Source organism: Epargyreus clarus, unplaced genomic scaffold, assembly GCF_041222505.1.
Source record: "Epargyreus clarus isolate Ecla_fem2 unplaced genomic scaffold, WU_Ecla_fem_2.2 ptg000010l, whole genome shotgun sequence".
Classification (NCBI taxonomy): Eukaryota; Metazoa; Arthropoda; class Insecta; order Lepidoptera; family Hesperiidae; genus Epargyreus; species Epargyreus clarus.
In genome coordinates, this window is record NW_027332218.1 from 13,317,608 (window position 1) to 13,343,522 (window position 25,915).

Sequence of the window (25,915 nt, forward strand, 5' to 3'; positions counted from 1 at the left end):
ATCGTATCTCAGGTTCAAGGTTCGAATCTAAACGCACCTCAAACTTTTTTAACTATGTCGGAAATTAATTATCTTTTACCTACTTTATGGTAAAAGAAAACCTAGTGAAGAAAATTAGTTGCCTAAGAGATCTTAAAAATGTTTTCAGAGGTATGTGAAGTATTCCTATTCGCACTGGGCCAGCGTGGCAAATAATGGCTTAATCCTTCTCATGCGAAGAGGAGACCAATGCCCCGCAGTGGAACAGTAAATTGCTGATGATGGAGTCAAAAGTACAACTCGCTTCCCGCATCAGTAGCTCTTGAAGAAAACAATGATAGCCCTTTTTTGTAGAAAAAAGAAACAGTAGAGTTAGAATTTTTGCTGAGGTATATTTGCCTTTGTAGAAGCACCAAATATTGTGGAATTTTATATGATGTAACCAAGTGAACCACTAATTTGCCTGATTTCACTGAATTCCCTGTTTTTATGATGCAGTCCACCTGAGCTTCTACTTTATACAGAACAGTTCTACCTGCAGCTTTGCCATTCCTGAATGGACAAACTGAATGAACCTAAATGAACTAAAATGGTCGCCAAATATGTAAAGTCGACAACGATATCCGCACCCTTCCACCAAAAGTTGGATAGGTAAGTAATTTGTAGTTTAGTTCTGTTCGTTGTGTAGTCTATGACGTCAACAAAGTGGTTTGTTTGTTTGTAAGCAGCGCGTGGCGCACTATCGGGGCAGTTCGCGCGGATTCCAGTCGGGAGCACCCGTCTCCAGCGCCGGCAGGAGCTGCGGGACAACACGATAGCTTTTTGAGAATACTTCAATTAAACTAAAAAATTGTCGAAAAAATCAACATATAAGTAATAAAACGTCAAAGTTGAGTTATTCAGTAGTAGTGCTTGTGTTGACTTTGAACGGATTTTTTGGATTTTCTATGTGAGTGGGTTGTGTGCGCCAGCAACTTAACCGGGAAATTATATCCAACTAACAGCAATATATTGAGAAATATATTTTAAAGGTATGTCATAAATATTGCGATTACTTTAAGAATTAATTAAACTTTATTACAAATAGAGTTTTAAACAGACATCAACAAAGAAGCTCTTAATATTTTTACTTAAAATATAACTATATAGGTACTCGTATTACTATAGAATTACTTGATTAAAGTATATAATTTATTTAATTGGAACTCTACATACACAAAAAATATTACACAAAAAAACTTGTTAAGTTTCCATTCAAAACTTCAAAACTTGTCTTTATAATTTAATTTGAATTCTTAAATGTAACATTCAGAGACATTGTAACATAAGTATAACTCAAAACTTGTCAACTTTACAGTTAAAATTAAGTATAATTATAACCGAACCTCGGGTAAATGAGATTTTAGAAATATTTATAAATACAATTTTAAGTTTAGTCATATCTATTTACATCTAGTCATCTAGTTTATCTATTATTTAAACATTCATACGTACATGTATAATTATATATTTTTAAAGGTGTCTGTATGTAACTGTAAACATTCAATAACATTATTAAACAGTATTTGAACGGCAATGCCTCGAAATATCCGGTATCATTGTTTGGAGGCTTTGCGGGTGATTGCTGCAAGAAGCGGCCTTCGCAAGTTCAATGCGAGCCGAAACAATTGAGATAAATACTGTGCTTCTGACCAAGTTACGTAAATTACGATTATATTACAACACACCACATAAATATTATGTAATAAATAGATCTCGTTGTAATACTTAAAGTACTAAGCTATTGCTAATTATTATGTGTTATTACATATAATGAAAACACTACACTTTCAGAAATATATCCTTAATAAATGCTTTAAAACTAATGATGGATTCTAATTATTAAATTAGAACATAAGCGTATGTCTTTAAACATTGATAAAACATGAATATTCCGATATTCCCTTTCTTACAGATTTGTGAAAAAATGTCTCTATATTTGTATCCAAAAAGCTGTAAGTAAGCATTTGGTAAACCATGGGTATTGACCATTATTATCCCTTATTAAATATTTAAACAATTATTACTCCATTCATCCCATTGCTGGGCACGAGTCTCTGCTCGGATTAAGAGGGTTGAATAAAAAATAAAATGAATAAAAAAGATTGAGAGACCAATTTTCAATCCCTCCACTTAATATTACTCAAATACCTATTTATTAGGAATTTATCAATTTTCACCTCAGTTTTTAAATTACAAGCAATAAAATGTCGCAAATGAAAAAATACATTTCTACCTACTCTACATTTCAAATGTCAAAGTTATTAGTCAAAAATATATCGCATTGATATTCGGCGTGACCTAGAGCAAGATTGAGGATAGAATTTCAAATGACAGCCACGTAAATTTAGAACCGCCCTTTACAGGGCTGTCTCTATCTTTAACGTAAAAATAACGTATAAGCCTCAAATTTCGAATAAAAAATCGTGTGTGTACTTATATACGCATACAAGGAGCTTTAGTTCTTTGGATTTTTTTGTATTTGGATTTGGATTTCGGTATTAAAATATTTTTAAATAATTACTTATAAATATTTTAATACATATTTAAAAAAGGATGAGGAAACCACTAATAGAAAAAATAAAACTCAAAATAAAATATGTGTTACATCATTCATCTGGCGTTCGATAATATATGTTACATTGGAGTTTGCATCTCCGTCCGTTAAAAATCTTATTTATTTTCTCTAACAACGCCAAAAAAAGTATAATTTCAACAACTCCTTTATTAATTTTAAATTTTTACTGAAAGCGACGCACTTAGTCATGATGAAACATGCATATCTTAATCAAAATGGACTGTTTACTGACATATCACACACAATATGTGCCTACTTAATACAGTTTTATTGACCTTCAGAGTAGTGACAAAATGTTTTGGATTGAATATCAGACCGAAATATTGACATAATACGCATAATCCAGAGTTTTGACAGCCACTGTAAAACTCAAACTAGTGGCAACCCTAAAGGTTTTGAAAAACAACGTTGAGTAATCCAAATTGCAGGCATTTTGACTTCAACAATAACAGAATATTAATAAATATTACTAACAATTTTATTTAACACTAGCAACCCGGCAAACTATGTACCGCCTCAAAATCTATTTATCAAATATATTTCATATAAAATATAGCCTATGTTACTCGTGGATAATGTAGCTTTCGAATGGTGGAAACGGTCAGATAGTTTTTGAGCTTATTCAACCAAACAAACAAACAAAGTTTTCCTCTTTATAATATTAGTATAGACAAAATTAGCGAAAATAACAAAACGTTAATTATAAATGTATTTATACCTTAAATCAATTAACAAAATAATTAATTATAATGTAAATGCCTAAAGGTACTACCATTGTTTTGATAGAATAAACATAATTATCACAAAAATTACCTGTGTCTGAAATTATAATTACTGTATTAAGTTATAATATGTCAAATACCTTCAGAATTTGAATTATATAATACACAATAACTACGCATTTATGTCTTAAACTTAATATTCAAGAATATTCTCGATTCACAAAGAAAAATACATTTAACGACTTTTATTTTTACTGAGGAACGTAATGTTTTTAAGCCTTGGCAGATTTTAACGCATGAGATATCGCTAGATTCTTCTTAATTGTGAGAGGAACTTAGTCTACATTATATCGCTTTTCAGCTAATTATTTTTAATTAGTTCGGTTTTTTATATTTAAAATAAGTCCTACTCAAAATTGAGTTCAACGGTTGTATAATATGGTCCTCTTATCTTTGTAGGCTTATAGCAAAAACAGCAAGAGCAACTCTGTAGCATAGATATAGGGTAGAAAAAAAATTATATGCTACAGAGCATAGAGCTCTGTAGCAACTCCACATAATCTTCCTCAGTGAACAATACAAAAGATGTATTTGCTTCGACTACGGACCATAATCTTCGTAACCATTTTACATGTTATTGATGTGACAGCCGCCTTCGAAATTGTTATAAACCGGAAGATGTATGAGCATTTTGCAATTTTCTGCCATTATTTTAAATTGATTGAAAAGTAATACTTTCTTTATCCCACTGCGATAGAAAGAGGGTTATATTTTTCGGCGTATTTAAGTAGGTATACATGTCTTATATTTCGCATGCTATACAGCTCAAACCGGTTATCGTTAACTTATTCTAGATTTAACTACAGGAAAATGTCAAAAATTCAAAATAAAGTCTTAAATTCAATAAAATGCGGCTTGGACATACCTATTTACGCAGTTAGACGTCTCGATTTTGCAAAACATGTGATTTGTTAGAAGTGAATGCACATTTATTGCAGAATATTCAAATTATTATTCGACCAGATTATAAAATTTAAGGTATCTTGTCTATTTAAAATTTACATTTAAGATAGTTATCAATAATATAATTTATCAATGTTTTAGGCTTTGGTATGTAACTAGCTAGTATTTGAACTAATTATTTATTGACAGGTTATAAATTATTTTATTTATTTATTTATTTATTTATTCATTCTTAATATACCTAAAACATGGTATAAAGGCGGACTTAATGCTATGAGCATTCTCTACCAGTCAACATTTAGGTCAAACAGAGATCAGCGAGGACGGTATTGATATAATTAAATATAAATAAATTTACTAAATAAAATATTCAACAAAATAAGATATATATTGTACGTATAGATGTATATAAACACAATGAGGAATTGATTTAATACTCGAAATATCAATGAATCAATGTATTTATCTATGCAAGCCTTTTAAGAGTGAAGGATCTTATAAAATCTATTCAATGTTAAGTCATACATCATTTTGTTAAAACGAAAACACTGAAACACGTTTCTCTAGAGACACGTAGCAAAAGCTCAGAGAAACTACATTTATTGTACAGTTCAGAAATATGCGTACATTGTTACCAGTATAAAATATGAAGACATGGTTTTTACTAGAAAATTTCCCCTTTAATATACAGCAGTGATAAATAGACCCACATAATTCTCACACTATGTCCCCACTTGATAAATGGTTTGTGTCAGTTTAAAGATAGTAACTTTGCTATAAAGGATATAAAATTATTTATGTCTAAAAATATCAGTGTATTTGCGAAACTCATGATAAAACTCACTGACTTTAGCAGTTTTAGATCAATACATAACCAAACCATACCAAATGATACTAATTTCTACTTAACTCCTATGTCACAAAGCAAAAATAATTAATTCAGTGGCCCTTGCCCTTGTCCAACCACGAATACTTCTACCACTTTCAATTTTCTCCTTAATTAACTTTAAAACTGCCTTTTATCAACGTGATTGATTTAGTGTCCTTGAATAATCATTAATTAATCATTAAGAACTCCTATTAAGGCCCTGTATCCCGATAATCAGAATAGTTTGGAGCATACTCTCCACGCCACCATTAATATGTCAGGATTAAAATGTGGGGGAAGTCTACCAATTTGCATTTGGTAACGGTGACTTTACTCTCAGTAAACACGCCTGTGCCCAGCAGTAGGACAGTGTGGTTTAACGACGACATAAATCTTATTGTCATATTAGGCACACGAGTTAGACGCTTGGTACTGAAGTAATCAATCATCCCTTCATGACTCTCTGTTGTTATCCGTTGTTTGTTTTTTGTTATGGAATCAGCAAACTGGTGTGCCATCCATCTAACGCTATGTGTAAATTTCTGCTTATTTAAAATTATTTTAAATAGAGCTGCTGTAATGACACGGGTCGGTTTTGTTAATTATTATTTGAACTTAGTAAACTTAACATGACGTATTGACATGACATTTAATTACAACGCCAATGTCAATTGGCTACTAATTAGTACGTACTGTTTTTAGGGTTTTGTACCCAAAGGGTAAATACGAAACCCTATTACTACGACTCCACTGTCTGTCCGTCTGTCACAGGACTCTATGTCCTGAACCGTAATAGATAGACATTTGTTTTTTAGAATAGAATATGTGTAAGGGTGGCCACTATAACAAAAAATACTAAAAATAAAAAAGTTGAAAATAAATGGGGGTCGCCATACAATAAACAGTTATTCTTCTATGTTTTTCGCTTTATCTATTTCAAGTTTTCACACTTCAATGGCTGCTATAATAACAAATACTTAAAATAAAAAATGTATGAACATTTTGTACGGAACCCTCAGTGTGCGAGCTCGACTAGCACTTGGCCAATTATTGTATCAAAGTACTTGTTCGATATTAATGACGCCACGGATCTGGTTTACTTGTTTGAAATGGGTATTACCCAAACACACAAACTACAACGTATTATTTTTCAATAGATAAGCGGCGTAGTACCTAATATACTTTAGATAAATATCCCATTTAATACAGATACATTAGGAACTCTAAATAAAATTATACCATTCCGCCACCAGCGTGGAAGAAAGGTCACCATACCTGTTCCCATGCGTTAAGGGTTCCGGGTTCCGATCCCCGGCCAGACAGACATCTGAAAGATGAATTTGAGTATTTTTCTGACTCCTGGGTATTTGTTTATTCGTCTTTGTGTGTCCATGGCATTTCGACACCATGAATCCTAGTGTCGGGTTGTGAGTGTAGAAATCCGGTTTTTAAATATACTTATAAAATATTTTTTTACACAAAACAAAACCTCCTAAAGCGTTCTTCGTCTCCCTCAGCCGCGCCCACTAAGATCAATCCCGTATTCAACTCGAGTATAATCGTAGGCTTTGACTATAAAATAAATTTACGATACGCCGTAAATGTTCATCATACATGATTTACATGATGTTTAAGCTCCGATGATACGATCCTACATGAAATATAGATACTTAATATGATGTTCCTATTAATCTTCGTTCTACTTAAATTACACAGGCTCTTCAGTATCTTTAAACTAATAAACTTTCAACAAGGAATACTGCTATCAATAAGTATGAATAATAATAAAATGCATCCATGTGTCTGATTTTACAATAATCATCAATCTCTCAAGTCATTAAGCTTATGTTAAGTTATGACTTATATGCACGATATAAAAAAATCAGTTTAAAGTTTAAATACTTATTTACCGGTCTATCTACTTGTATCTCTTTGAGCGTGTTGCGTATACGAGGATTTTCCTAAATTTTCTAAAATTATCCAGATCTTTTCACAAATACCACTTAAATATGCATCAACAACTCCACCGCTTTTAGCTATTTTCATACATTTTATGATAGCAATAGGACACATTTGCATTTGCTTACGCACACACTAAAATATCTAAAAAAGGGTGACATAAATAAACAGTAACCCATTCACATATTAATATACTTTATTATCAAATAGATATGTTTTTATGTCGCCGGCGCCTCGCTTCCACGATAGTCCCAACAGCGTGGTTGCTTCCTGCCACTCATTAGCCTATTAAATATAATTAGGAACACTGACGATAAACATAGGTATTGTTTGTGTCGTTAACTCCTAAGTATTGACACTACAAATGTATCATTAATGCTTTGTCCGAAATTTAACGATTTAAGACACTACACGTCCTTTCCTTAGCTCTCATGTAATGTAGGTCGTCTCAAATATCCCATTGATTTTATCACAAATGAAAATATTGTGTATAGAATCATAATTCTTCCATTAACAGATTTTCTTCCATTGTACAGTCAAAATTCTTCCATATTTATATCTTGTTATGTAAATACTAATCCAAAATTCCATTCTAGGCTGGTCTGGCTCTAGACGATGCTCGCGAAAACAATCGCGAATTATCGAAGACATTCCGACACGAAGCGACGCTGAGCGACTGCCAATGAAGCCATCCATCACTTCTGCGCTGTGAGAACGAACAAAAAACCCCATCAAAATGAACACTACGTTGCCGCTGCCACCGTCATCGACGTTCACACCCGATGTAGCTAATTTCACAAGTTTTGTGGTGATTAATTTCACGAATACGACTGTGAAATGTGCGGTGAGACCGGCGGCGCACGGTCCTGGGGTGTTTGGAATCATGGTGAAGGTGGTGTACGCGATCGGCATCATCGGTAATGCAGCTGCTATCATCGCGCTGAGGACGGGCGAGCGCCGCGTCAGGAACCGCAAGCACTTGTTGTTGCTCACCTCCCTAGCTGCCAATGATCTTGTTGCACTGGTAAGTTGTGATTAATTTATATATGTACTAAGAGTATATCAATATTCCTATTCGTACATGGGATATTGGAAAAGTATGAGGAACCTTTATTCCTTTACTATGAACATGTGGATGTTCATAGTAAGGGAAGAATGGATGAAAACACCACCACATTGCGACGTAGAAGAAATTATGACCTACATCCAAGAATGTTCGTTGACTGCGTTAAAGAAGTTTAAAAACAATAGATCTCCTAAAAATTAAAGTACCTTCCAACAACTTGGTGGTGGTAGAACCCTGTGGTTCATCTCCGGCAACGCCACCGTCTTTCCTATTTCTGCCTAATACCTAACAGCAGTGTTAAGCGCTGCTGTGTTCTGTTTTGAAGGGTGTTGTGACGGAGACATACTTTTCAGAGGTATTCTAGCTTAGTCCTTAGGGTAGAGGCGCATTTGTTGCCGACTTCAGCTAGGAATCTTAGCTTATTTGTGGTGGATTACAGATGAACATGGCCGGCAGTATCCACTTACTAACAGGTGGGCTGCGTGATCGTCTGTTATTTTGTTAAGTGAAGAAAGTAAAGTGAGCGTGTACCGCAGGTGGGCATGATGTGCGCGATGGTGGTGACGGAGCAGATCCCGGGCGCGCGGCAGACGCGCGCGGCGTGCGTGGCGCGCGTCGTGCTGCGCGTGTTCGGCGTCGGCAGCGTGTGCATCGCCGTCACCATGGCGCTCGAGCGGTACCTCGCGCTCACACGACCCTTCCTCTACCAGAAGGTAGGCATCTAATATAATATTTAAAGTAAGTGCTTATTGTTGACTGATCCCAGCTTATGGATTGATTCATTTAACAGACCTTTTTAGTAGAGTGTGTGGTAACGTAAGCATGGAATATGCAGTAATAAAATATTTTTTTGTCATTTCAAAGTCGCGGCTCGTTATAATCATATCAATCTTAAGATTATTCAACTAAAGTCTTAAAATTAATAAACTAAAATAATCACGAAACAAATTATATTTGGGTTTTCTTTGGGTATATTTTCTTACTTAAAATTTGAAACTTATAGGATAGAAACTTTTTCTGGATTAAACCTGGGAAAATTTTCAAATACCGCTGACTTTATTTCGGTCATGATACTCATGATCCTTATTGATCTTTACGACCTCTGGCACCAAAAACGCGCCCAAGACGACTCTACAATTTCAAAAAACTCTCAGTTACTTCAAACCTCCCAGCAATTTTCAGTAACTGTAAAACATATACGTTCCTATAAGTAAAGCAGATATGGAAATATTAGAAAATTGTTATAAGAAAAAATTTTGGTCCACTAAAATATTAAGAAAGTTTTACATTCTATATAGAGCTAAATAAAGACCTCAATGTTATCCCTACACTTATTTTCTACGTTGGAGGAATATTTGCGCTGTTGTTGTCTTTTATGTAGTAATCAAATGTGTATGACATATTGTAAAAGAACATGAGGTGTTTTTAATGCCCACTCTTCAGACTAAGGTTTAGAGTTAAGTGCAATGAGGGGTCATGACCTCAAATAACGTAACTTTAACAATTTTTACTTTTCACAATAATTATAACTACATTTAATCATAGAATGCTTATAGTAAATATGTGTTACATACATACAGAAGCTACTTGGTCCGCTTTGTTGACGGATTACTTTATTACAAGTGGTATTATATTGCGGGATTACACATAATCCCTGTTCGCTACTATCGCCATTTATTATAATTTATTCCGATCTCAGCCAGCCGGCCTTTCAAACGTTAATCATTTCTAAAGTACTATGTTCTGATAAACCGTGTAACTACAGCGCCCTCTGTGAAATTAATGAAACATGTTTGTAATTTATGTAGGAATTTGCATCGCGCTTTCTTACAAAGCTCCTTTGAATCTATTATTCGTAGCCTCTTTATATTTTTTGTGGTAAATTAAAATTACAAGTAATGACCAATTTTCTTATTAAACACATCGTCTCTAAAGTAACCGTGTAAGTACCTACCCACCTTTAACGCAATGTGCATACTCGTACCTCACTTTAATGTTTAACGTTTAAATGATTTAAAATAAATGTACTTAAAATTATTTTATCGCGAAATATGAAAAGAGGCATCAATGTTCCGTTTTACAGGAATTTTAACTTACAACTTTAAAGTAATCAAATTATAAGCATCAGATTAGGACTCACATATTGCATCTAAAATTGACTGGTAGAAACTAGATTCATGTTTTTGTAATACCCTCATTTCGGAGCAACAAAATTTGCATTCCACTTCGTATAAGAATTATTCATTGGTAAAGGTTTAGGTATCAGAAATAAGTAACATATTTGCATGTCAGAACTCCATAGCGCAACTCTACGCAATTTATATTATCTTGTTGGCTGATAAACATCTAGTGGACATTCAAATTAGTCTCGATATAGGAGCTAGGGCCAGGGGCAGCCCGCTATTACTCTTAGCTCTCATGTTTAACATGTAGATTATACGATAAGAAAATTAATACCTACAATTTATCTTCCCTCGCGTTTTCTTAATAGGATTGTGGCATAATTGAGCTAGGATAAATGGTTAGTTAGTAATTAGTGTGCTTGTGATTGTAGAGAAATTCAGATAAGGAATTTCAGCCGGTGTAGAGGTAGCAACGCAGTATCGGTTGATGAGGTACACTTTTCATCAGGCATTCCTTTTGTAGCGCCGTTTCCTATCACACGTGCAGTTCTGCTCCGCATGAGTCTTATTCGCATTCTATCATTTTAAAGATACTTTTCCTGTTATGTAAGCTACGAGCGGTCTGGACGCGAATAGACTGTAGCAGTTTATTTCATACATACAAATAAAAAACGCAAGCGGACGTAGCCCGCGTGACAAGAAACAAGCTCTTTTATTACAAATCTTATGTTTTAATTTATTTATTTCTTTACTTATTTATTAGTTGCACCAACAAAGTGTACACCATCTCCTCCAATACACAGGCTTGACTAAATAAGTTACAAACTAAGTGTCACCTCAATTATAGGCACAAACGGCATGCATACCAACCAATATACCAACGTAATTACATTAACATTCATGTATTAATAATGGAAAACCACGGAAACGGAACACGTGATCCATATTTGTTGGTCTCAGCAGTGAGAAAGGTCAGCTTAGCTTTCAATGTCACCTGATAATGAAAAGAAATGCTAACATTAGTTGGGTCGTAAAAGTTCCATAACCACCCACATGGCTTTACGAGGCAGTATCGCAGCCAACCTGTTCCAGGCTCGTGACGGATTGTTAGTTAATGCGTTGTAATTTGAAAACAGTTATTCATTTATATTACACACATAAATAATATAGGTAACATAGAAAACATAGAAAGGCAAATAATGTAGGTACCTACATAAAAATACTCGTCACCTACCGCTGTCAAATGAACCCATTTCACATAAAACTCCAACACAATACCACATACACTATTACACACGCTACCTACTCGTACTAACCACATTAAACATCACGTTAACGTAATAGGTATTACCATACTTCGTGGTAGTTATGCCATTTTTGGCGTAGACAAAGCTAGATCAATGAAAAATCGCGCGCAAAAAAGGCAGAAATGGCATATTGTCTTACTAATGTGGCTTACAGTAACTTAATCTGTAACGTCAGAGCATAATTGTGTTAGATTATCTTTGTATGCACGTACCTATTATACATCATACATTTCTACGTATGTATAACAAGAATTTATCTTTCTAAAAGTAATAAAATGAATATTTAGGTGGTTTATGAGATTATATTAAAAACTAACCACTAACTGAGCATTTATTTGATTTTGGTTAAAGTATCAAAGACATTGAACGAAAAAGCAGCAATATAGACCATGGGAAGGAAAAGTGTCAAATGCTATAACCAATTGGTAAAAAAACGTCTTAAAATATATGTCAGATGTCGATAAATCTGAAATGGTGTTATGTGAAGCGGGATGAAAGTTTTTGTATAAAAATATTGACGTTCCGATGTATGGCCCTATAGAAACCTACTGGTAACTCAATTTTATTTATCAAAATTTACGTCTATTTCATAATTATGCATAATAAAACTTAGTTTATGCTATTTCAGATATTTAAATCAATGTTTGTGATTCTAACGTAATGTAACAACTCTTTCCTCTTGCGGTTAAACAAGATATGTAGAGATTTTTTTATGACGAAACAAATGGTTGATAGGTGTCTAGATACGAGCAGTAACCATATAACAACAAGTATTTGTGCCACGTCCGCCAAAACAAAATCATAAAAGTTGTGCGAATTTATTTTTAAACAAATTTAATCGAACGATCGAACAACTCTCCATCGGAAATAAATCCATCCGTTCTCTTGTATAATGTAGTGGCAAATTTATTTCAAGTATAAGTATGTATAACAACATATTGGAATGTAACTAAAAATAAGGCCGCCGGTCTCATACATCAATGCGTTCTAATTTCACAAAATATATTTTTTTGTTAAATTGTGCACCTATTTATCAATTTACATTATGACGCAAATATTAGAGAACTTTAACTGTAAAAAATGCATTATTTCAAAAATGTTTCTTAGCCATCTTAAAAACTGCTACATATTATTTGAGAAATTATTAAGATCTTTGTTATATTGTTAGCTGGATTAAGCCAGATTTATGACCCACAATAAACAAATACTACATATTATTGACTACACGTGGTTACTGAACTACAGATCAAAATAAAAAAGCAGTTTGAAATTGACTTTACCACTAAGTACTATAATATTTGCAAGAAAACAATATGACGTCGGGAGGTTAAGATGAGTATTTGAAGGTAGAGTTGCTAGCGATAACTCTCGCTATAACATCTTTGCCAGAGATATTTGGTGCTAAAATGAAAAAAAAATATTTTATTCAAATAACAACTTGTTGGATATGTTCTGATAGTCTATTCTTGTTGAATCCATTTATCTTTTTAAACTGCGGTCAATAGCCATATTCAATTGGAGTTCAATCATTTCATATTACGCTCGTAGTGTCAATTTGTTCGGGTTATAAAGACATTTATCAACTCTAAGTGCCGGATACTTGATCTTTGAAAAATCTATCGTCTAGATGTTTTTATATAATGTCTAAATGTCTAAGTAGCTTAGAATACTGTGTAATAGTAACAGTATTGCAGTCCAGCTGACATGAAATCATTGATGTCTAAGATAACATTTTACAAACTTATGAAACTTTACTAACTTTTTATAAAGGAGTCTCAAGCATTCGTTTTCTTAGGATAATTTTCATTACTGATAAATATTTTAATTCCATTTAGATAATCTTGGATCCCCAGATTTCCAAATTTCCAAAGCATTAGTGCTTCCTACTTAGGTACTGTTATTATGACTTTTAACAACTTAAGACAGCTTAAAAGCTTATAAGTTACTTGTTATAAAATGATGTGTAGTTGCATAACGAGCAAAGTTTTGCCATAGACTTTCACCAGAGTAATTTTGCTTCTTTTAAAAACCCTGCGGTTTCTTTTGTGAGGCTTCGTATCCATCGTATCCGTTTTATAATCTGATATCGGTACTGGTGGCTCCGGGCGCATTGTTATCTGACCAGTTTGATGTTAAGGGTTATTTCAACTAGTTATTTTTTTAGAGCAAACAAGCAATTGTTTGGAGCATTGAATCTGTATGTCTACAGAAAAAGTAAACAAGAATTTGCAAGTAATAAGGTAGGTTAAAAAATGTGGCGAATAAAAAGCAATTCTTAATTATTTAATTCAATATAAAATTATGACTTTGCTTCTCCATTCTTTTGTACCTTATTTTTCTCAGAAACAAAAAGTAGCCTACGAATATGTTATATAGAGATCTAACACCAATTTATTCATATTATTGTGATACGTGGATATTTGAAAATATGTGTTCGATTTATTAAAACATAGGTACAGGTCTATGATTTTATTTTACGGTACCGGTGTAAGGATTTCAGTTACAATAATATTGAAATATTCACCAGAACGAAATATAATAACTAAGCTTAGATGCTATCCAGTACCCTTACCATGAGTTTTTACGTTTTTACAAATATAACTGTTTTGGTATTTGTTTACGTATTTGCCCATACAATTTCCAATCAGCGTCCCTAGCGGATTGTATCAGAAATATAGTGTCAGTAACGTAAAATTAAATGTCTAAATTGACAAAATGGCGCTTTATGTTTTGTCTCTCTTTTTTACGAACATAGACAGAAAGACTTGATCACTTACTTATTGTTACGTTTATTCAGTCTACTGAAGCAAACGGAACAGTAGCACTACCATGAGTTGGCATAGAAACGCCACTATAGAAATGGTAAATAGAAAACTATTGTCATTTTGCTAGTGAATAACATAACTACTATCGTTACGGTATTTCTTGACAACGTCTGTCAAATTAATGACTCATGTGACCGAATTTGTATGGCAATAGATCATAATGACATTCGCTAGCGATTTGATTTCGATAGGTTTTTTACGTATCGAGTTACGTAGTGGCTCACACTACGGATTTTAGTTCTACGAGTAACCACCAGAGGCGCTGTACAATTTTTCATACATTTATTTTACGCAGTCGCTAGCGAGTAATACTTTTGTAAACTCATGGTAGTGCTACTGAATATTAGATTGAGCAAACGTAACGTAAAATTGTGGGATGTTTTGAAAACTCATGGTAAGGGTACTGTAGGCGAAGAAGTAATAAAATACGAAGCTTTCTGTTGACATCCACGGGAATGTGGTGTGCATGAGCACCGTGTAGCCGGTGTGAGGGTGTGAGTCAAGTTCGCTCGTTACTGCGTGAAATGTGACCCGCGAGGCACGCCGGCTTTCAACGCATAATATGCAAATAAGAAGTACCGTTTGCAATTTTACTCTTAACACTCCTAATAAATAATTAATTTTAAAAAATAGGAGAGTTAGAACAACACCACTACCACCACATTCAGTGGTAGAATGCGGAACTTTGGGTGCTGACTTACATATGAACCCATTTTAACCCCCAGCAGTGGGTCATACACCCTTGAGAATTTTTTTAAGGACTCAGGCTTGAAATTCTAATCCCAGATATCTCGCTTGAGACGCCGAGTTTTTAACTACTAAATTATCCCTGCAATACAGGCACCAGCTACCTCGAAACATTAAGCTTGCTTGCAAACAATAGCAATAGCAACCGTACTCTTTATGTACTTTAAATTACCCTTTAAAGGGAATGTACCATACGGAAGTGTGCGTGGGAAGCCGAAGTCATTCGATACTTGAAATTGATACTTTGATGCTTTTTGCCCGCGGGAGCTTATGAGTGTAATTTAAAGCTCAAACTCGATGTGATTAACCAGCTTTATGGCCTATGTATTAAGCTTTCCTGTCCACAACATGTTATTATTGGGGATAAAATATTAACTAAATTAAAAAGTAAAGTTAAAGGAAATTGCCAATTAGGTATTTCTTAATATATTAAGAACTTTCCCGTGTGGCATCCTCTACGTATATAAATTTAGTAAATTACTATCTAGGCATTATACTAGTAAGGTCTAGGACAGGGTATTGTAGGGTCTGATACACTAAGAAAAAAAAATTTGCGCCCTTTACAACACCGTACAATTCGTAAGCACTGCCATATTGTGGGTATGTGCCGCCCTCGACAGGAAAACCTTCGCCAACCTTGTCCTACCGGTTAGACAACCTCAATATTGCCGTCCCGCATTTTGCCGCTCTGGGCAATTGCCTGCCTTGCCAACCCTAGATCAGGCTCTACGTAAATGCAATTCAATTAATGAATCATTTAAAGAATGAATCATTTCAAAAAAGATCTGTATTATATTTTTTCGGGTAAAAGAGAAAACTTACATATTATATTATTCCCTGCACGAATGTTGCAAAATACTTGTGATGACGTAACAATTGCAAGTTTATTGCGCGCCCGCCGGAGCTTCCGTTGCGCAATTATTTTACTCCGGAAGTTTAATAAATAAATTCCGCACTTTTCAATTAACAAACAGCGAAGTAACGATGCATTAAAGCAATCACAACTATGTACGGGGCATGATATCATCGATGACGTCAAAATAGGTGGAATAGGTTCTATGAGTGATTATTATGCAATTCAGATAACCATACTTAAAATACCTTCAAAATTGTTTTAGTAAAATAAAATCTGCGTACAAATAGGATAGATTTCCGTTTGTAATTATTGTTTTTTTATTTAATTGATTTACCCTGCAATACTCCTTACACAGATTCTTTCAATATTTATAATTTGTAATATAGACAGTTTTATATAATCTGATATCCTTGCTAAATGGTATTCGTGTTGAATGAATAATAATATAATAATTATGTATTTACTATTGTCGAGAGAATGCTTAGTCTTATTTCCTATTCTTTACCATTTTATTCCTCTTAACTCGAACTTTCTGTCTATCTAACTTTTGATTCATTCATAAATAATAATTCGGGTTAAGTCGGGTGTTCAGACTCCGTATTGCGTTTATACAATTCAAATAGACTAACAACTTGCACTAAATATGCATGCATTTAAGTGCAAGAAGAAGCTGAACGAACAGCTTTAGGTACATCATCGTATGAAGTATGTGGGCCGTAAAAATACCATGAAACTGGAAAATACGACACTCACATTCTACCAGCTACCGCTGCAATTAAGGAATTCTATGGAATAATTAGAGATTATAAAGTGATGGTCACTTGTTTGACGAGTGTAGGAATTCTTCCGTCCGGACATTAGGGATGGATTGCAACGTTTAGTTAAAGTTAACTATAACGATAACTTATACGATAGCGATGGAATGTAACAATTCTGTGTTGCACCAAGTTATTTGTCATTAACGCCATTTGTGTCATTATCTCATATTTTTTTGTTGACGTTAACAGATACGGAAATTGACAAAACAATAACTTTAGCCGACCGCTTGACAGGCTAACGTTAAGTATTAGTTATGACGTCATGTTAACCGTAACTGAAATCGTGCAATCCATTAATTGCTTAACCGCCAAGTTGACAGCTCGTTAGGCTTTTGCTAACGTTAAAGTTACATGATGAAAGTGTTCTCTTTATTCGTAAACGCTCAGTAGCGTCTTAGCTGCTTCTGTTTTATCTTTATCATAATATCGAATATTCAGGGAACCAAGACAATGCATACAATAGATAGAACAGTATTAGATAAGCGTTTATGATAAAGGATTGGATGTACAATTTTCAGGGGAGTTTGTTTTGAGCTCGCATACAAATAGACATTGAATGAAGATACCACGGAATATACAATAATCAAGTTTGCTCTACAAAGAAAAGGTTTGATTAAGGAGAGTCGTAGAGTTAAGTCTTATCAAATACACATTCTAAGGTCTAAAAAGCCTTTGTTTTATGGAGGAGGTCGGAAGCTTACTTCACGCTGGTAGATGGACAAGGTACAGATTAATGATCAATGTTTATCGGATGTTTTCAAATCGGCTATGAGTCCTCCGATAATATTTAATACTGCTATTCAAGAATAACCATCGGAACCGATGGCTTAACGTGCCTTCGGAAGCACTGAAACAGGTATGAACTTTTGCCACCGGCGGTAAATAATAACCTTAAACAATGAAGAATTTTGTAAAAAAATCCAAATTAACTTTTTACAACAGATAATGAGACAGGTATAACTGCGTAGATGCTAATTCACCGATTAGAAAATTCATCGACCCACATAGCAGTTGCTCAAGCGATTCCCGACGACATTACCATGTAAGCATGTCGCCTGTGACGTTGTGGACGCTGAAGTAATCAATATGAAATTGGACTAAAGTTGCATTTCTGATAACCGGGCTACGTGACTGTGAGAGTGTAGCGTCTTTTAAATAAACACCATGACTTTCCTGAAAAGTAGAGGTCTGATTAGTTCTGTCTATTAGTATCTAGAATACTAAATAGCAATAATTCGCAATGTATGATATAGCAGACCCATTTCTTGGGCATTGGGTGTTAATTATCAGGAGTAGCAACTCATACTCAATCGATGTGTGGTGACATTGACCACATAAACATCAGGTGAATTGCGTGTTCATTTTGTTAAATCTCTTACAAATATATACCCCAATTTAATAAATAAATATACCTCAATTTGCTACACTAGCTTTTCTTACGAGAATATCCCAAACATTCGCGGGTGCTTCTGATTGTAGTATAAGAGAATGTAATGAAATTCCTCAAACATCTTAGTTAATTAACACTAAATCCTTATTACTTTTCACATCAAAGAAAAATGGTCTAAAATGTAGCTAAGTAAGTTAGTAACATATCTCTAAGGTGAAGTATAGTAGGATTATAGATGATTTCTGTAGAAAATAAAACGTTTTTTGAACAAAATATTAGATCAGCGAATCTCCTTATACCGTACTACAATACGTTACTTACTAGCGGATATTGAGAAGGAAAAATTGTCTATTCAACTCTCGCAGTGACATCAAATTGGGATGTATTCAGAAAGTAATCAAATGTGCATGAATTTCAGGCACAATTGAACTATGTTTCTGTGGCGCCTAATATATTACCATACAGAACAATTCAGACGTCTGTACCGTGAATTATTCTGTTTCAAACAGGACAGCTTAAATAGGACAGGATGTTTTGTTGTCGATTAACATTTTCTTGCAAGTAGCAAACGCGCATGTAGCTCACTTGAAGTTAAGATAACTATGTTAAGTTTTGTTCCGATTTGTGTGTATCAAATCAGATATAGGTCCTTACACGAAAACGAGACATTCCAACCACCGATAGTTTTTATGGTTTCAACTCACTCATCTCACGTCAGACTCAGCACCCACAAGATCTTGTACCCAAAATCACAATCATGTCTAATCCTACTTAGTGTTGATTACAGAGGTTTAAAGCCATCAGTAAGATGGAACGGCTCATTCAATTTAATTTCATAAATAATCTCATCTGCTGCTATTTCTAAATATAAGTTGGAAGCCGTCATGTCTGACCAACCCTTAACAACAGAACACTAGCCCATAATAATTAGTTAACATCACGAACCAAATGTCCGTTAACTGTTTATCATATAAAATAATTGCCCTTTGAGTCGTCGAAAGCCGCAGAGTTCATTACACTAGCGAATAAAGCCAAACAAAGAGTTTCAGTTTAGCCACAAGAGGGTTGAATAACACCGCACTGATTTTTTATTAAGGACGCGAGTGCAGAGCTGTGTATGACCATAAATACCTATACCTACGTACACAAACATGTTTCTCAACGAAACTAGAAGTCGCGTTATAAAGTTATAACCGAGGAGACGAATGAGAAAAGTTTGTAATAAACGAAAAAGTTGGTAACGATGGTAGATAAATTACATATATTTCGTTTTGCGTATTAAGAATGTGATGAAACTGGGCTAGAGCTAATATTATCAGGGAATCAGTTAACTAATAAATCAATCTATCAACTTTTTGTCTACCGAAGATCGGTATATGCAATGACATTTTTACGTCTTTATTAGTAGTATATCGATGGGTATATGTAAATTTTTGCCTATTAGAGTTGTCAAATTTCGAACCTGTCAAGTTTAACCGATTATCGGTTATCCGATTATCGATTATCGGGTCGCCGACATAAATTGTGAATTTTAACTTTTAGACGGACCTTTATCTAAATATATATAACTCAAAGGTGACTAACTGACATAGTGATCTATCAACGCACAGCACAAACCACTAGATGGATCGGGCTGAAATTCGGCATGCAGGTAGATATTATGACGTAGGCATCCGCTAAGATAGGATTTTGATCAATTCTACCCCCAAGGGGATAAAATAGGGGATGATAATATTAATTCGTAACGTGAGCGAAGCCGCGGGCAAAAGCTCGTATCAGTATAGTGTAATGAGTGTATGGTGTAACACTAATAATTAGTAGTTGGTCTCTTATTCAGTGAATAAAATAACTCCGAGATACTCCGAGATTTAAGTAGCTTAAATCTGCGTCGGCGTAGTCTATGACTTGTTAGTTTACTGAGCTGCAATAAACAGTAACTAACAATAAAGATATTTATTTTTTTGCGTGTAGCGATTTATGAAATTTTAATTTTAGTTTCGCCGTGTGTATAACCCCTTCATCACTAAGGATTAGCTATGGTTCAGTCAACGTTATATTCATGTGTTTGTTCCCCAGCAAGTGACATACTACGTGATCCGCACGGCGCTGCTGGTGTCGTGGTGGTGGGCGGCGGCGCTCACGTGCGCGCCCATCCTCGGCGTCGGCCTCTACTACGACGAGGCGTGCCGCGACTGCAAGCGGTACCGGGACGCGGTCGCCGGCCTCGACTTCGCTTATGCGGTCTTTTATGTCATATTTGGTAAGGATGAAAATAATAATATTAAGTAGACCACTTTTGTATGACGGCGGTATGACCACCACGTATTTTCTGGGTTGGCTGACGTGTTCTGCTTAAAATAATTTATCTCTTTGCAATGTATGTTAAGGCATAGATAGTATAAGGACCATTGCCGGATCTATTTTCGACTTATAAGAGCAATGTAGAGCTACCGTTTTCTGGTTTGAGATAAGGAGACATTTACTCGAGGGGTCTAAACTTACTTCTGAACATATACCTACGTGGTTGATTAAGAAAGGAATCTAATCCTTCCTGGAGTTGTTTATACATATATACCAGATAGAGTGCATTTCATTTAATACTTGTTTAATGTAAATGAAAGTTCATGGTATAACATGAACATCCATAATATAACATCCATAACATAATAATCCATGGTATAACTATTATAATATTGTAGAAATCCATGCTGCACTTTCTATACACTACTGCGCTATACACAAACTTAACAGAAACGCCGTTACATACTTAAAGACTAAGAAAAGATTAGCTGAAACTTCGGGAATCGGAATGCCCTATACCAGTTAATCTGCTCTACAAGAATTCCCACGAAAATATGTGCTACTACTTCTTTAGTACGAGTAAATTTATCGAAGCACAACTCTATGTAAATTACTTACGACAGATAAAGTGGCCACTTTCATATAATAAATGAATGAGTAAATCAATAGGGATCAAAACGGACAGACGGACTGCAAATAATCGTAATCAGGTCCGATGTGAACGATAAGTCGTGACGTAATCATAAATATTTAATTGTGCGCCGTCCGCTCGTGTTTCCGCGGGAAGAGCTTTTACACGATCCACTGTTTGTAATTCCATTTCCGAGTCGTTTCTAGAGAATTACTACTTTGTACTCAACTACTGGTCTATCATCGCCATGTAAACTAAACTCTATGGCACTTATTTATTTATTCGTATACTTAGTATTTTGTTTATAATATTGAGATAGAAAACGCATGCAGTTCACCTTGTGATAAGCTACTATCGCCCAAGGATATCTATGATTAACCCCTGATAAGAGTAATTTCCTACCGGTTTGCAACAGATCCGTTGCTGTCCCCGAGGAAAGTTGGAACGCCTCGGATAAGTCTCCCTTATCAAATCGGAACACAACAGCGCTTATCACTGCTGTTATTAGGCACAAATAGCTTAAATTTCGTTTTAAGAATTAAGTACCGCCAACGCCAACGCCAGGGTCAACGCCAGGATTGAACTACAGTAATACCTCGGACTTACACGATTGGTGGGACCGAGTGATAACCGCGTAAATCGAATTCGCGTAAGTCGGGGTACGCATCTACATACCATCGTATGGTATGATTTCGAATGTGTTGATTTCGCGCAACAAATACAAATGTTTACATGAATAATTGTAGGGTTAGTAAGTCACACTCAAACCATAGGAGAATCGATGAGATTTGAAAATCGCGTAGATTCCCGAATTCGCGTAAGTCGGGGTAGCGTAAGTCGGAGTATTACTGTATCAATGCACCTTAAACTTATGAATGCCAACGAAACTCATCCATACCCCTCACGTATATTATTACATCCTACGCGAAAAGTTCCTTTTAGTTTTTTCCACCCGTACCAAAGTCCTAGTCAAACTTTTACAAGTGTACTAAACCTGGCAGTAGTGTATAAAAACCTTGCATTATGCGAACTAGCGAGGCTTATACCTACAAAAGTGGAGCAGATATGCTGCAAGTTTTTCTTTAGAAGTTATGGAATGCTTGTCGCGTATTAAGTACTAATGTACGAGTATAAAGTAGTACATAAGGATGTAATGTAGGTAATTAGTAGATTCTAGAATTACCTATGTTTAATATAAGGTGCATTGTTACGACAGAAATTTATATTTAATCTAGCAGTATTTAGCGCAAGTGCAATTAAGTTTATTATGATGAAAAAGTTCAATATTTAGATTCCATAAAAAGAAAAGCGACAAGAGACGACACAACACGATTTATAACCGAGTTTCATCTGTTTTTGCTCAAGTATTAAATTATTATAGGTACAAGTAATTTTACTGTGTGCATGATTAACTGGTGTCCCTTCTACACGTAGTTGTAGAGCTTTTTCTCGTATCCGCACACTTGCCAACGTTCAACTTTCAAATGTTTGGGAATTTTGGATTTTGCGACAAGTGTTATACGTGTGGATAGACTAGCATATACTAGATACCACTTACATTCTTAATTTAAGTTAACAATTTAGTTTCCATTTATTTGTTATACCTATATTAAGTTAAGGTTAGGAAAATGTTCATTTAGCATTAAATACGTCTGAACATGACGCAGGTACGCTGCTATGCGCCGTGTTGGTATACTGCAACTTGGCGGTGATCCGCGCGCTGTACGCGATCACGGCACCGCGCGCGGGCGGGGCGCCGGTCGTGCGCCGCGTGTCGCGCCGCAGCTGCCGCCGCCGCGAGCCGTCCGGCACCGCGCTGCACCACAACGCCGCCACCGCGGAGGAGGTCGCCTTCAGCAGGCTCATGGCTACGCTCTCCGTGATGTTCATGATATGCTGGCTGCCGCAAATGGTAAGTGCATTCCCAAACAGTTAATTGCTCTACAACAATTTGTCAGACAGTATAGTCCGACCGGGGAGAAAACACAGCTCCACCTATTTCTGTTACACCTCTTACGTTTTAGTGTGGATGCCGGATGATTGACTTATTAGAATGTTAGTCCTCAGAGGTCGATCGAGTCTATGATCAGGTTCAGGTAAAACCCCTGCTCAAAATATGTAGAGTTCGGTAAGAATGTCCATGGGTACCCTCACTTAATCCGTACCTTTTACTTAATTACACAGTATTACCATTACTAAAAGATTAAATCTGGAACATGCAGCATTTTGGATACAAAAGCTTTGTACAACCAACAATCTTAATTCAGAGGGCTTGTTGGTGTTATTCTAATTGAGATAACGTTCTCGTTCTACTTTTAAATGATCTCATTTTAGTATAGTCATCGTGGATCGCTCCTAATGAGCGGACGTGTGCAAGGTTATTATTGTGCTCATCACTATTAGACAAGGACATTACCATACGTAAATAAGAGATAGTACATTTTTCTCAGTTGTGACGTTAAGTAATCGGTGCAAGTGAAACACTCAAGGGCGACGATTATTGGTGGATCGCGACGGTCAAAAGAGCAGTGGGGAAGCATCATCTGCACCGCCCGCGCGTCGCATCCCGCTTTCGCCTACAAATCGCCTACCTTCTGGGTGAATCAGCTGAGCTATATCGATTCAAATAGGCCTACCGGTATTTTTTACCGCGCAATAGATATCATGCAGCGTTTACCCGGCGATTCCCCTCAAACTAGGATAGACCCCAAACTTCAGCCTGCACCTGAAAAAACCTGGGTTAGCTCACGGAACAAGAAGAACGAAAAGAAACGCGAAATGATGAAAGACTCGGATAGTGACACCTCGCAAACTACAAGCCGTTATAAAACCCCTCAAGGCTCGCCTCTTAACAGCATACATGAAACGTTAAACGTATTTCGTGACGAGTTAAAATCTATTCACAGTTTATTAAGCACAATGAAGGAGGAACAGGAACATAATTACGTTCACATAAAATCTGATATAGGTGAAATCAAAAGTGACATTTTGGAAATGAAAATAAAAAACTTGGAATTCGAAAAATTTATCGAGGACATTAACACAAAATATATGGATTTGAATCAGAATCAACAAGACTTATCGGATAGTATTAGGAAACAAGAAAATAAATTAAAGGATCTGACACACAAGAACTTACAGTTGGAAAATCAGCTTAAGGACTCAACCGTCGACATACACTATTTGCAACACCAGTCTGCCATAAAGGAACAACGCGACCGGTTGAACAATCTGGAAATTATTGGTATACCTATAAGCAAGAGTGAAAACCTATATACAATTCTCGAATCCATGACTATAAAACTTGGTGTGAACCTAGCCCCAGAAGACATAGACCACATTCACAGAGTACGTAAATTTCCGACGTCCACCACACAAAATAACACTGGCCTTCCACCTAATATTGTTTTACACCTCACCAGCCGTAGGCGTAAAAATGAATTTCTCGCCGCTTACAAAAAACGAGGTATAATTAACACCACGGACTTAGGACTCAACGGACCGTCTAAGCCTGTCTTTATCAACGAACACCTAACACCACGCAACAAATTACTTTTGAAGAACGTTAGAGATGCAAGTAAGAAAATGGGTTATAAGTTCGTTTGGGTAAAAGACTGCAAAATTTTTCTTCGTAAATGTGAAACAAGCAAAATAATTCATATTTCTAATGAGAGTGATATACCTAAGATAAAGTGACTATCCTGTAATTCATATGCAGTTTATCTGTGTAATGGTTATAACACTTATATATCTAGTATAGTTAAGTTTCACTGTGAGGCGCAAAAATTATGCAAGTCACTTCGTATTATCTACGGTCTAACTTATTACTGCACTAAGTTATTTCTTATACGATTAAAAATTATATGTTTGTATGAAGTAACATTAATGAAAATTCTTTGTTTGAGATACTTTCGTTGTAGAAGTATAGTGTACTTAATGTTAAGTTTAGAATCAAGTTTTGTTTTTATAGCAGCCAAACAACATTTTAATTATACTATTGATTATTATTACTTTAGTTCTAATAATGGATTACAGCTCATAAATTGTAGGCGAATACATGACTTCTACTTCAAAAAATGGCCAACTTAAAGTTTAAGATTGCATATCAAAACGTCAGGGGTTTGCGCACTAAATCTAATGAATTTTTTGCACGAACAATTCTATGTTCATACGATATTGTTTGTTTAACAGAGACATGGCTTAACGATTCCTTTTATAGTAACGAATTTTTCAGTAATGACTTTGTTATTTATCGCAAAGACAGGGACGAAGTGGCAACGGGTCGGTCGCGGGGGGGCGGCGTGGCGGTGGCGGTGCGCCGTGAACTGTGTTCGACGTCCACTGCTGGCGCACCTTCTGGGTTTATCGGCTCAGAGGAGCTGTGGGTTAGCATTCCATGTACATCAAATAATGAGATGCGTGCGCCGGCGCATTTACGACAGCGGTGCGACGTTGCTGCCACCGTATTCAAACATCGAAACGAAACTAACTATTTGCATTTAATTTGTACATATATTCCGCACGGACCTCATCACGCTAAAAGATTAACGTCCTTCTTTGACAACGTTTACAACTTTATGGCGTCCCATCCGAATGATATGTTTATGATAGTGGGTGATTTTAATGTTACTAATGGTATTTGGAATTATAACTTAGATTCAAATAGTATGTCCATTATTAGCAACGATGACGAGCTTGCCTGTTTAACCGCAGATTTCATGAATTTAGCGCAATTAAAACAAT

At 35.5% G+C, this 25,915-nt stretch overlaps 1 protein-coding gene across 1 annotated transcript in view; it reads left to right on the forward strand.

Annotated features, from left to right (window-relative positions):
* The first annotated feature begins 731 nt into the window (after positions 1–731).
* The window catches only part of LOC140745584 (uncharacterized), a 40,529-nt gene continuing 15,345 nt past the window's right edge, over positions 732–25,915 (forward strand). Inside the window, exons 1-5 of the mRNA XM_073077522.1 lie at positions 732–1,010; positions 7,705–8,132; positions 8,711–8,887; positions 20,317–20,500; positions 22,840–23,084. Of these exons, the coding sequence (XP_072933623.1) occupies positions 7,845–8,132; positions 8,711–8,887; positions 20,317–20,500; positions 22,840–23,084 (894 nt within the window). The 5' untranslated portion in view covers positions 732–1,010; positions 7,705–7,844. The remainder of the gene's footprint in view (positions 1,011–7,704; positions 8,133–8,710; positions 8,888–20,316; positions 20,501–22,839; positions 23,085–25,915) is intronic.